Raw genomic sequence first — 13521 nt, 5'->3', positions numbered from 1 at the left:
ACAGCACCACAGGAGTTGTTGCTGCTCCATCTGTGTGTCAGTAATGCAAAAGATGCTGCACCTACACTTTAACATTCTGTATCAGTTCAAACTCCCTGAACAGTGTATAAGTAACAAAACTCCACACAACCCTCCTCACATATGGTGCTCTCTCTCCGACAATGTTGAACTACCTTGAACTATGTCCCCTTCTGTACTGAAGTTCAAAAGGAGAGGTGACCATGTGAAATGAGAGTGTGTGCAGGTACAATCAAATTCACAGTGGGCACAGGTCCACAGTATTAAACTGGCACTAATCGGCACAATCTCACTCAAAGAGGCCATAGAGTGAATGGTGTGAGAGATGGAAAATGTCACAGTGATGAAGTAGGATATATTATTGGGGCAGAGTAGAGGGCACTTTACCCTGCATCTGATTTTAAACCAGGGCGAATGGAGCATGTCTTAGACTGCAGGAAATCTATGTCCTGCCTCTTGATGCTCTGGTACAATTTGTCTTTCTATGCTCTCAAGGAATTACAGTACCAAAGAGTAGGGCTCCTTTACATGAACTTAGTCGTCGGTCATTCAGCCTCTCAGCCTGCTCCGCCATTCAGTAAGATCATGGCTGATCTACTCAATTCTACTTTCCTGCCTTAGTTCCAAATCCCTTGATAACCTTACCCAACAAAACTCTATTAATCTCAGTCTTAAAAGCTCCAATTGTCCCCAAGCATCCACAGCCTTTTGGGGGAAGAGAGTTCCAGAATTCTGCTACCTTTTGTCTGAAAATGTTTTTCCTGATTTCCCTCGTGAATGGCCTGGCTCTAATTTTACAATTATTTCCCCTCGTTCCTGATTCCCCCACCAGAGGAAATGGTTTCTCTGTATCTACCCTACCAAATTCTTTTAACATTTTAAACACCTCTATAAGATCACCCTTCAATCTTCTAAACTCAAGGGAATACAAGTCAAGTTTATGCAACCTTTCCTCACAACATCCTTTTTTATATTTTGTGTGTTCAAGAGAACAAAACAGCAGACTCGCCATTTCTAATGGTTTTTAACCTTAAGGTGGCCATCACGGTGAGCACTGAAATACTGCTTTATAAACAGATAAAATAACATCTTTGTGTCATTGTTACTGATCTGTTGTGTTACACATTCAAATCAAATTCAGAATCACGAACATCCAACTTGATAAAGAAATATATTGATTCGGCATTGGCCTTTTCAGTCTGTCGAAAAAAATATCCTTGTGGAAAAAAACTTTGCAAAGGGAACTGACTTCAATCGAGAAAGAGAGTCAATCCTTGACTGGCTCCACAGTCAGGTGAAATGATTAAGCTTTCATCAGATCAAGTTAAGGGACTGCATATGAGGGGGGGAAAAAAATCAATAAACGGACAAAAATGATTTCATGCTATAAAAGCAGCTCTTGAGGCCGCCAACTTCCCTTCCCCTGTCGGGTTTTGGCGCCTGTGAATTCGCGCTGAACAGTTACGTACCCCAGACGAGTCGACAGGCAGCTGAATACAGCTTAACTGCCCACTCGCATCCTCCCTCTTCGGGACCTCCTGAAGTGAAACAAAGATGGTGTCGACATTGAGGTGACTGAAATAAGCTCAACTTAAATATTTCAGGCACTTTGAGAAAAAAAACACAGTTAATTGCAAAAAAAGGTTAAAAAAATATCACCATTACCTTTTTCAAATATTTGCACTGTGGTTAGGAGCAGTTCACACAGACACACACACAGGCACAGACAAAACATGACACAATAATATCGGGGTAACCAATATCCATAATACAGGATATATCAGACATGAAAGAATGATGTACCCAGGTAGTGTTTATGTCTTATTGCTGCCAGTAAGTTGTACTAATAAGCATCAATTTGAATAGTTGCTTCCTTTCAAGAACAAAGTGGCAATGATTTGTTTTGGCCACATAGATTTCCAAGTCAGATTGATATAGACCTCTACAATTCATTTGAAATCAAAGCCAATGTGAAATATGTGTAACAAAATAACCCCCCACCCCCCCTTCCCTTTCTCAATGTGTAATTTACTTGCAGCCATTATTTTATGAGCAATACAGTAGTGCTAACAAGGGTTCGTTACTTGCTGTAGTATTGATGTAGTTTAGCTATCTCTCGAATTTGCTTCATAGTCTATGTGAAATGAGCTTATGCGGGCTCAACCCCATCTCCAGAGTCAGCAGCACTGGGCTGGCATTAATCCGCCGCTAATTGACACCAATTTCATTCCGAGGTCATAGGATGGTCGGTGCGAGAGATAGATTTTTTAAAAATCACGCTGTCGCAGTAAGGGCACATTATCGGGAGTAGAGCAAGAACGTAACTCTGTATCGAACTGTAGACACCGGGTGACCGAAAGGCAAAGCTTCCACTTGTCAAGTATAATCACCCCTCAACTTAACGGGTGCAAAATGCAAGAGAAAAAAGTTTCAGAAGCGGACATTGGTAAGTGAAAGTGTTTCAAAAGACATCCAATTGAAGAGAGAAATAGTTATTGTCTGCAGAAAGCATCTCTGACAAAAAAATAAACTACCGGTTAAAGTATCAATATTTATTGCCATAATAAAAATTATCCTTAGAGGGCTCCACTGTATCTGAAAATGAATTCAGAGCTCTCTATATTGCAATGTGGCTTGCTGCTCCTCTATAAGGATTTATTCTGCATGTATAGGAGATTTGGGGAAATGGATAACCCGATTGAAATGGGGGAAGAATAGACACTCCTGAATAACAGTGAATGTTAATAATTCATGTCTTGGCAACAAATACATACATATTTCTGAGGTAGGGATTAATACTCGTACTACTGGAGGCTGTGACAATAATACAGGGTATTGTTAGGATGGAGCTGGTTATGGGGGAGATGTCTGCTGTCTGGAGGCAAATCACAATGTTTCAATTGCGAGTTGAAATCTTACAGCAAGTAAACCGAATGAAGATGGTGTTGTAGGAAGGAGAGAGAGAGAGAAAGAGAGAAAACACGATCTATTACAGAGAGATGTTGCCAGTACTAACAACTCACACTTATACAGCACCTGTAACATAACAAGGAACAAAGCTGGAACAACACAGGGGATGACGAGTAAAACAGTGAGTGAAGGTGTGGTATAGGGTAAAGCAGGGGCAGTGGGGAAAATATCTTTTAAAAATCGATAGGGAAGGATACAGGCATGAAGTAATGTATGGGATGAGAGAAACAAAACAAATGGCTCTTCTTCACCTGACATTATTAGACAACATGGCATATTTCTGACAAGTTGGCACTTATGCCCAAGGGTAGCGTTGTCAACAGTAAATGATTAACTTTCTAGCGGACATCCAACGCACCTCGCACTGTATATAAGTCGAGTGACTTAATTTACCCTGTGATAACACACAGCCAGCCAGCCAGTCACTTCACACATCACATGACACCTTCTGTCAAAGCCACCAATATGTACCAAACTCTCGAGCAGAAGCAGCAGTGGTTAGAGGCTGAAAGCAGGATAAAGAGAAGAAAGCAAGTGTATTCCACACACAGCCCGTGCATCCATCAGGCAAAAGATTCCCCTCTTCCCCCAAACATCGTGTAGCAGCCAAATCATGCTTTATAGAGCTGTCTCCTTTCTAGTCTATTGCTGCTACCTAGCAACCACCATTGTTAGCAGAGCCATGCACTACAGATAACAAAAGGTGTTTATATACTGTAAATCACTGGCGGGCTGGAGGGATAAATGTAGCATAATTGTCAATTTGCTCAAGTGAAGAACTGTCAATGGAGAATGGAAATGGCTTGGACAAGGTTGAGTGACCCAGCACTACATTGTCACAATCACTTCAGATACACAGAGGTTCCCAGCACTCCATCAAGAACCATCTTACTGTAGACCTGAATAAATACTTTGGGTGAAATTATGTTTTTTGGGGGGACAGTTGAACACCTGCCCAAGTCAATGTTTGGCAACTTTGATAAGACAAGTACAATGTGACTTTGCGCAGATGCAGATATCAATCTGTAGTAGTGGAAGAATCCTGTAGCTCTGCAAGGCAATCATTGTTTTGTTGGGTGTAGCTTCAACTCGATGCAAATAAAATGGTTGGAGACTTTCATCAGACAAAGCCAATCAGCTAGACCCTTGCTTGCTACTAAGAAGCAAGCAGCCTTCTGAGATTTGGCAAGCTCATTTAGGTTGAACTTGGCATTAATGGTAACCAGTAACTGTGGTCACAGATATAGTGCTCTACTGCTGGAGAACAAATATTTCAAGTGCTACTATCATATGTAGCATTGGGTTATGAAGAGTGGGGAGCAAAAGACTTCAGGTGTATAATAAAATGGTTCTTGACAAGAGAAAACATGTTATCAATGATGCTTTGTATAATACATGCTGGGAATGCGAGTCAACTCCAGATTACTTTGAGTAAACTAGCAACTATGACTTCAGAGACCACTGATTCCCTGGACGGACAGCTTTTGACATCAATGACCTGGAGTACACTGTGCACTGATGGACTGATGGCCACCATCAATTCAACACATCGGAAACAAAATTAAACCTTTCTTGTAGGATAATAACAGTACATGTTATGAAAAAAAGTAATAGCTACCAGGGAGTGACTTCAAGGCTGTTACTCAGTCCTGGGGTTCAGAACCTGAACCATTCATTCCATACATGTTTTCACTGGAATGTTTTAATTGGATTACAGGCCTATGATCACTCCCATGTATCTACCACTCTACATTGCTGTTATCCTGTTCTATCATTGCTAATTAGACCACATCAATTTTATTATCCATTTGCCTTTTTTCAAATTACAAATAGGTGGCATAGAAAGAAAATTGTACAGTTTGGTTACTTCTACAGGCTGGAATTCAGTAACTATGATTAATGAAATCTTTAAAATGTAGATTTTTTTGTTGTTGGAGTGGCTGGAAGGTTATTTGCCTCCTTTTCTATTTTGACTTTCAGTGCTCCTGCCCTGTTCCTTCAGCCAGGAAAATGGTACGTACTACATCATAATTCGCACCACAGAAGGCTGTAAAATGACTCCATGCCAGCTAACAAGGGTCCTACTGTGCAGGATAAGTCATGTCCCCCCACCTCGCAGATTTACCCTCTCCCTTGGAAGGAACCAATATGAAGTGGTCCGTGTAGAGGCCCAGGCAAGAACTGACAACTTCTGCTCAAGTTTGAATGTCAGGCGTGACTGAAGTGGGATACTCCAAAGGGAAGCAAGAGATTTGCTCTGCAAACAAAGTGAAACACCTCCCTCTAGCAACAACATTGGGAATGGACAACACTGACTCCGTGGAAAGTTGGCCAACTCCTCCTCTCAGGGTTGCCCGAACCAGTGGTTAAGCAAATGGGAGAGAATTTTCTCTTGTATAGAAAGCCGTGTCAACAAAACCACCAATGTGGGAAGAGTAAAACACTTACCTTTGGGCATGTGCTCACTCCTCTCACATACAGATCTCAAAATTGAGGGGTGAGGTGAGGGGAGAGGAATTCCACCATGCTATTTTTCTTTGGCAAAAGAGGGTTAATCGCTAAGAAATCATTTCTTTCACTGGCAGCAATTGCAGCAACTTTAAAATAAGCCAGTGTCCAGCCAATACTTTGAAATGACCACTTTCTTAGCCTGAGGGGAGCTGGAATGTTTCTTGAGGGCCATTTGTTAAAAAGCTTCAGTGGCGTTGAAGTACCAAAGGATAGGGTTCGACTGCCTGGCTGCAGAAGAGAGATGACTAAGGACTTGAATCAGGTGACCATAGTGGGCATTAAATCAGCATAGAATCATAGAATGATACAGCATCGAAGGAGGCCATTCGGCCCATTGTATCTGAGCTGGCTCTTTGAAAGAGCGATCCAATTAGTCCTACTCCACTGCTCTTTCCTCACAGCCCTGCAATTTTTTCCCCTTCAAGTATATATCCAATATCCTTTTGAAAGTTACTATTGAATCTGCTTTGACCATTCTTTCAGACAGTGCAATCTAGATCGTAACCACTCGCTGAGTAAAAAAAAAAATCTCCCCTTCTCTCCGTCCAGACTTTTTTTGGCAATTATTTTAAATCTGTGTCCACTGGTTAACAAACCTCCTGCCAGTGAAATCAGTTTCTCCTTAGCTACTCTATCAAAACTCCATATAATTCAGAACACTTCTATTAAATCTCCACTTAACCTTCTCTGCTTTAAGGAGAACAGCCCCAGCTTCTCTAGTCACTCCACATAACTAAAGCCCCTCATCCCTGGAACCATTCTGGTAAATCTCCTCTGCATCCTCTCCAAGGCCTTGACATCCTTCCTAAAGTGCGGTGCCCAGAATTGGACACAATATTCTAGCTGATGTCTAACCAATTATTTGTAAAGGTTTAGCATAACTTCCTTGCTTTTGCACTCTATGCCTCTTTTTATAATGCCAAGGATCTCCTTTGCCTTTATAAGAGCCTTCTCAACTTGTTCTGCCATCTTCAAAGATTTGTGTGTGTGAACCCCCAAGGTTCTCTTTTCCTGCAACTTCTTTAAAAGTGTACCATTTAGTTTATGCTGCCTTTCGTCCTTTTTCCTTCCAAAATTCATCATGTCGAACTGGTATTGTCCCTGACCATGGTAGGATTAAGAGAATGTGAAAAAACTGGGTGGCAAAGCCAATGGTATGGCTGATGTCCGACCTTTTTGACAATATACCCTTCTCTAAAGCATTCCCCCACTGCGTTTGCTGCTCTAGAGCGGTACTAGGATGAGAGAGCAGAACCACTGAAAGATGGCCACAGTCTGATCTTACCACTCCCAATCATCAACATACCCAGCCTGAGTCGGAAGATAAAAAAAGATAATTCTTTAAAACAAATCAGCCAGTCAAAAGTTGCCTGCTAATGTGAAGCACTTGGAGATTGATGTACTCTGATGTAGCAGATTGCAGTCATACCCAGAGAGCCTGTTCTGCTTACTCTTCATTAAAGTGCCACCAAATCAGGAAATGGCATGCTCTGCCTTGCCACATCCAAAACAGATGGAAAAAGATGTGAAACACCACCACCCATCACTTTATCTTAAAAGCAGAGGGAACTCCAGCTATTTAACAGGGATCAACATTAAAAAACCATTTGCTACACATCAAAAAGGATTGCGTGCTCATTTGTAACCTGTTAATGGTGCTCTGAATTACAGAGGCAAAAGCACAGCCTTTAATGGCAGTAAATCTCAGAAGCAAAGCTATATCCAATCTATCTCTCGGCATCACTAAACCATTACAGATTAAGGCAAATCTCTATCTGACAGCAAAGGTTTGTTTTGATCATTTTCTCCCCTCAGGTGGCTGGCTCTGGGTAAGGCTCTGCAGCTCCCGAGATCTCAGCCAAGCAACGTGGAGCCTAGACAGTCGTCTGTTCGATCTCACAGCTGAACATGGCCCTGTTCTTATGGGCAACATATAGGGGCACCACAAGTCCTGGCAGTAATAGAGATGATTGGGCAATCTCCCCCCCGCCCCCGGTCAATCACGCCTGGAGATTGCACTGCTGTAAATGGCTGGGATTGAGCTTATGTGTGTAATTTGTATGTAATTATCCTTCACTCACTGCATCTTCCTAGAGAAGTCACCTGCTTTTATCAGGAGGCACTGCTATAGTTTTGGACATGAGTTTTGTTTGCTGAAGTACGTAGCGACTCTGTTAAATAGGCTCTGATTGCTGATTAAATAGATTGTTGCAAAATAGACTCTGCTTTCTGAGTAAATAGATTGTTTGTTGCTAAATAGATCCTGTTTGCTGAGTAAATAGATTGTTTGCTGTAAGATAGACTGCTGAGTAAATAGATTGTTTGCTGCTATATAGATCCTGTTTGCTGAGTAAATAGATTGTTGCTAAATAGATCCTTGTTGAGTAAATTGATTGTTGCTAAATAGATCCTGTTTGCTGAGTAAATTGATTGTTTGCTGTAAGATAGACTGTTTGCTGAGTAAATAGTTTGTTTGCTGCTAAATAGATCCTGTTTGTTGAGTAAATAGATTGTTGCTAAATAGATCCTGTTTGCTGAGTAAATTGATTGTTGCTAAATAGATCCTGTTTGCTGAGTAAATTGATTGTTTGCTGTAAGATAGACTATTTGCTGAGTAAACAGATTGTTTGTTGCTAAATAGATCCTGTTTGCTGAGTAAGTAGATTGTTTGTTGCTAAACAGATCCTGTTTGCTGAGTAAATAGATTGTTTGCTGTAAGATAGACTGCTGAGTAAATAGATTGTTTGCTGCTAAATAGATCATGTTTGCTGAGTAAATAGATTGTTGCTAAATAGATCATGTTTGCTGAGTAAATAGATTGTTTGCTGTAAGATAGACTGCTGAGTAAATAGATTGTTTGCTGCTAAATAGATCCTGTTTGCTGAGTAAATAGATTGTTGCTAAATAGATCATGTTTGCTAGTAAATTGATTGTTTGCTGTAAGATAGACTATTTGCTGAGTAAATAGATTGTTTGTTGCTAAATAGATCCTGTTTGCTGAGTAAATAGATTGTTTGCTGTAAGATAGACTGTTTGCTGAGTAAATAGATTGTTTGCTGCTGAATAGACCCTGTTTTCTGTGCCGTAATTCCCGCCCCACTTCCAACTCATTGACTGACACAGTAGTGTTGACACTCACTCCGGTTCTTGTGATGGTTTCCACTTGTGTACTTGCCAGCTGGGATTCACTGGATAGCGGGGTACGCTCGCGGCCTTCCGCGAGAGGTGGGCACCGGAGGGACTGGAGTGCATCATCACGCCCGGCAACCAAATTTTAATTTGATTTTACGTTTTAAAGTTTAATTTGTTTTAATTGCCGGTGCTTTTAGTGTCCCCCTTCCCTTTTATAGGGGGCACTGGGGAAAATTGTGATTTTAGTGCCCAAAAAAAAAAAAACCAAAAAAAAAAAAGAAAAACACAAAAAAAAAAACAAAAAAAAAAAAGGGGGGAAAAAAAGGGCCTTGAAAATGTCTGGAGTGTCACCCAGGTCGGGTGGCACCGTTTATTGTTTTTATGTTTTCACAGGTGAACTCAAAAGAGTTTCACTGGATAGCGTAATTTGATTTTACGTTTTAAAGTTTAATTTGTTTTAATTGCCGGTGCTTTTAGTGTCCCCTTCCCTTTTATAGGAGGCACCGGAAAAAATTTGATTTTAGCGCCCCAAAAAAAAACCAAAAAAAAAGAAAAAAAAGGGGCCTTGTAAATGTCTGCTGTGTCATCCAGGGCGGGTGGCACGGTTTAATGTTTTATGTTTTACAGATAAACTCTAAAAGAGTTTCACTGGATAGCGTGCTCCTGGGCACGGCCAAGGGTGCCATCAGCCGGTCCAGGCAGCGGGCGGTCGAGGGGGTCGTTCAACCTGACTGCCTGCCTCTCTTCCGCTCTTACATCCGGTCCAGGGTGTCCTTGGAGATGGAGCACGCGGTGTCCACCGGTACGCTCGCGGCCTTCCGCGAGAGGTGGGCACCGGAGGGACTGGAGTGCATCATCATGCCCGGCAACCAAATTTTAATTTGATTTTACGTTTTAAAGTTTAATTTGTTTTAATTGCCGGTGCTTTTAGTGTCCCCCTCTCCTTTTATAGGGGGCACTGGAAAAAGGAAAAATTTGATTTTAGTGCCCAAGAAAACCCACAAAAAAACCCCCAAAAAAACAAAAAAGGGCCTTGTAAATGTCTTGTGTGTGTCATCCAGGTCGGGTGGCACGGATACATGTTTTATGTTTTGCAGGTTAACTCAAAAGAGTTTCACTGGATAGCGTAATTTGATTTTACGTTTTAAAGTTTAATTTGTTTTAATTGCCGGTGCTTTTAGTGTCCCCTTCCCTTTTATAGGAGGCACCTGAAAAAATTTGATTTTAGCGCCCCAAAAAAAAACCAAAAAAAAAGAAAAAAAAGGGGCCTTGTAAATGTCTGCTGTGTCATCCAGGGCGGGTGGCACGGTTTAATGTTTTATGTTTTACAGATAAACTCTAAAAGAGTTTCACTGGATAGCGTGCTCCTGGGCACGGCCAAGGGTGCCATCAGCCGGTCCAGGCAGCGGGCGGTCGAGGGGGTCGTTCAACCTGACTGCCTGCCTCTCTTCCGCTCTTACATCCGGTCCAGGATGTCCTTGGAGATGGAGCACGCGGTGTCCACCGGTACGCTCGCGGCCTTCCGCGAGAGGTGGGCACCGGAGGGACTGGAGTGCATCATCATGCCCGGCAACCAAATTTTAATTTGATTTTACGTTTTAAAGTTTAATTTGTTTTAATTGCCGGTGCTTTTAGTGTCCCCCTTCCCTTTATAGGGGGCACTGGGGAAAAATTGTGATTTTAGTGCCCAAAAAAAAACCCAAAAAAAAGAAAAACACAAAAAAAAAAGGAAAAAAAGGGCCTTGTAAATGTCTTGTGTGTCACCCAGTTCGGGTGGCACGGTTTAATGTTTTGTTTTACAGATAAACTCTAAAAGAGTTTCACTGGATAGCGAGCAAGGATCAGGGACCTAGACTGATTCTCCCACCCCCCACCCAATCCCAAGAGTGCTGACAACTGAAGCTCAGCTTCCCCTAGCCCGGGTAAGACCAAGTGACTCAGCCCAAACTGTGGATTAGACTTGGCACTTTCCCAGTCATAATGGCTTTGCTTCTGTGGCACAATTAAAAATTTCCAAGTGAAGGTGTTCCAGGGGCCCATAATAAATGGTACAGTGCGTCTGGATATGGGGCACAGTAATGAAGACTAACCATCAATCAGTGACAAAAAGCACAGGAATTTAGAAATGGACTTCACAATCAGTTTACAACAAACCCTATAGTAATTCCATAAGATGCTTGCATCTTTTTGTATCAAGACACTTTATAGGTAACAGGTGAAGCCGACACCACATGAACTTAGAAAGAAATAAACGTCCCAAGTTCAGCCATGGTTCAAACTGCCATCAGTTGTCCTTAAAGGGAGAGTGCATTCATCTGAATTGTCGCATAATCTTTGATATTATAAAAGGGAGGATTAGATGGTGCACCAACTGATGTCATAGTTTTCCCTTGTTTAATGCTTGAAAGCTGCCACTCAGCTCTCTGTCCACATAGGTGTCACGGAAGCAGAACCTGAGGATATCATTGATGGGAAAATCCTGTGCAAACATCCGCCTCCAGATACCCTCCAAACAGCAGTTTTAAAGCACAATAAAATAAACATGTGGGGCATATCGAAAAGTGCGACTAGATATACAGGTATCGTTTCATAACATTTGGAATGATACGGCAATTCTGACGAATAGTTTCCCTTTAAGTGACAAGTACAGCGGAGTGACAAACTCAGATCATCAGATTAAGTTGTCAGATCAATGTCAGATTAACCTATTACAGGATAGAATGTGGCAGGGTTGCTAACCACTGTGCTGACAGACAAGGCTATTTTTACTGACAAACCTCTTTTTTTATTGACAGCAAACAGATAATGTGGAGTATCACAGCTCAAAACAGGATAGCACTGTGGGACAGCACATCACTCTATCTCACAATATATAATTGAATGTCACAGTATATCGTGGTATTTCACTGTGCATCACTGCATATCACAATATATCATTGTATATCACAGCGTATCATGGTATTTTGCTGTATATCATTGTATATCACATATATTGGTATATCACAGTGTATCGTGGAAATAACTTTTTAAAATTATATTTTTACGGTCTTAGTAGAACTGATGTTAGTCAATCAATAATAACCAATTTATAGCCAATTTACTTATCCATCTTGAGCAGTGGGATTTAATAGAATGTTAATTAAGCATTTTAATACATTTGTTACTGATAATTTCAAAAATTTCTTGAATGTCAGCAAATTCAGTGGTGATTGACAAGACTGCCTGGCTCTCCCAGGACCCTCTACGGGACCTTTAGATTCAATCGTTTATTTCCATTCTTGTGTCATTGTTCAGGGTGACACAGGACCCCATTATCTATGTTTTCTTGTGTGCCGCATATTTATCAGGTAGCTGGGAATGCCGGTGAACATTAGCAATCACGTACAGCATTAAGCTACATGGCATTGTCCAATACTGACTGACATGCATCATTCAAAGACTTGTCACATATTATTTTACCTCGGTCTGAAATCCTTCCACCAAAATGGCAACTAACAAGTTAAAGAGAACGTAATTCCCAAATGTCATGAGGGCAATGAAGTATAAAGCTGCCCATGGGGAGGTGGAGGCCATCCCATTGTACAGGACCTTGTTCCAATCCTCTTGAGTCAATATCTGTGGAAGACAAAACACAAATTATTATCCATTATGAAATAACATAGACCTAAACTTCCAACTGCACTACACAGATCTTCAGTTCGTTATATTCCCAGTAAGTAGATATCCACATTTTCTACAACCAGGATCCTATCCACAAATTAATGCAATGTTTATCTGTATGTACTACAGTAGGATTCAGAGACCTGGCCTTTGTGAACCTAGGAACATAGGAACAGGAGTTGGCCCTTCAGCCCCTCGGCCATTCAATGAGATCATGGCTGACCTGTACCCCAACTCCATTTACCTGCTTTAGTTCCATATTCCTAACCTAAATTTTCTGGGGCCTTTGTGCCCCCAGACCCTCCTGAAAAACAATGGTCATGTGCTGGCAACACTTCTATCTGCTCAGGCTTTCCTGTACTCCAATACGAGTGACAAAATGTTCAATGCACCTAAAACGTAAGACTGTATTCCACTGCGCTTTTGGTGTAATTCCTTCTTATCCTTGTCATAGAATTATATTCAGGGCAGTTTTGGAATTGTCAGTTTTTTGGGGCTGTAGTAGCTTTAAAAAAAATGCTGACCAGCCGTCGTTACCATTCTAGGTTGGAATGTATGGTGTTATGTATATCTAGTGGAGTGTAACAGCATGATTCCATCAGCACCAAGTTAATTCTATCCACAAGTGTAGAGTACAGGACCTGACTCCCATCTCGTACAAGACTGATCGGGGTCGATCTTGACTTTGTGTGATAGTGTAAAAATATAAGAACATTAGAACTAGGAGCAGGAGTGGGCCTCGAGCCTACTCCGCCATTTAATACGATCATGGCTGATCCGATCATGGACTCAGGTCCACTTCCCTGCCCGCTCCCCATAATTCCCTTACTGGTAAGAAACTGCCTATCTCTGTCTTAAATTTATTCAATCACCCAGCTTCCACAACTCTCTGAGGCAGTGAATTTCACAGATTTACAACTCACTGAGAGAAGAAATTCCTTCTCATCTCAGTTTTAATTGCCGGCCCCTTAATCTAAGATTATGCCCCCTAGTTCTAGTCTCCCCTATCAGTGGAAACATCCTCTCTGCATCCACCTTGTCAAGCCCCCTCATGATCTTATACATTTGGGTAAGATCATCTCTCATTCTTCTGAATTCCAATGAGTAGAGGCCCAACCTACTCAACCTTTTCTCATGTCAACCCCCTCATCTGCGGAATCAACCTGGTGAACTTTCTCTGAACTGTCTCCAAAGCAAGTACGCTGTATATACTTTCTTAAATATGGAAAC

General features: G+C 41.5%; 1 protein-coding gene across 1 annotated transcript in view; it reads right to left on the bottom strand.

Annotated features, from left to right (window-relative positions):
* Window positions 1–13521, bottom strand: part of cacna1g (calcium channel, voltage-dependent, T type, alpha 1G subunit) — a 372532-nt gene that overhangs the window by 197507 nt on the left and 161504 nt on the right. Inside the window, exons 12-13 of the mRNA XM_070857502.1 lie at window positions 12091–12246; window positions 1488–1556 (exon numbers count right to left, since the gene is read on the bottom strand). Of these exons, the coding sequence (XP_070713603.1) occupies window positions 1488–1556; window positions 12091–12246 (225 nt within the window). The remainder of the gene's footprint in view (window positions 1–1487; window positions 1557–12090; window positions 12247–13521) is intronic.

The sequence above is a fragment of the Pristiophorus japonicus genome, chromosome 16, assembly GCF_044704955.1.
Source record: "Pristiophorus japonicus isolate sPriJap1 chromosome 16, sPriJap1.hap1, whole genome shotgun sequence".
Taxonomy (NCBI): Eukaryota; Metazoa; Chordata; class Chondrichthyes; family Pristiophoridae; genus Pristiophorus; species Pristiophorus japonicus.
Note: the sequence above shows the minus strand (reverse complement) of the source record. Positions and strands in the feature narration are given on the sequence as shown.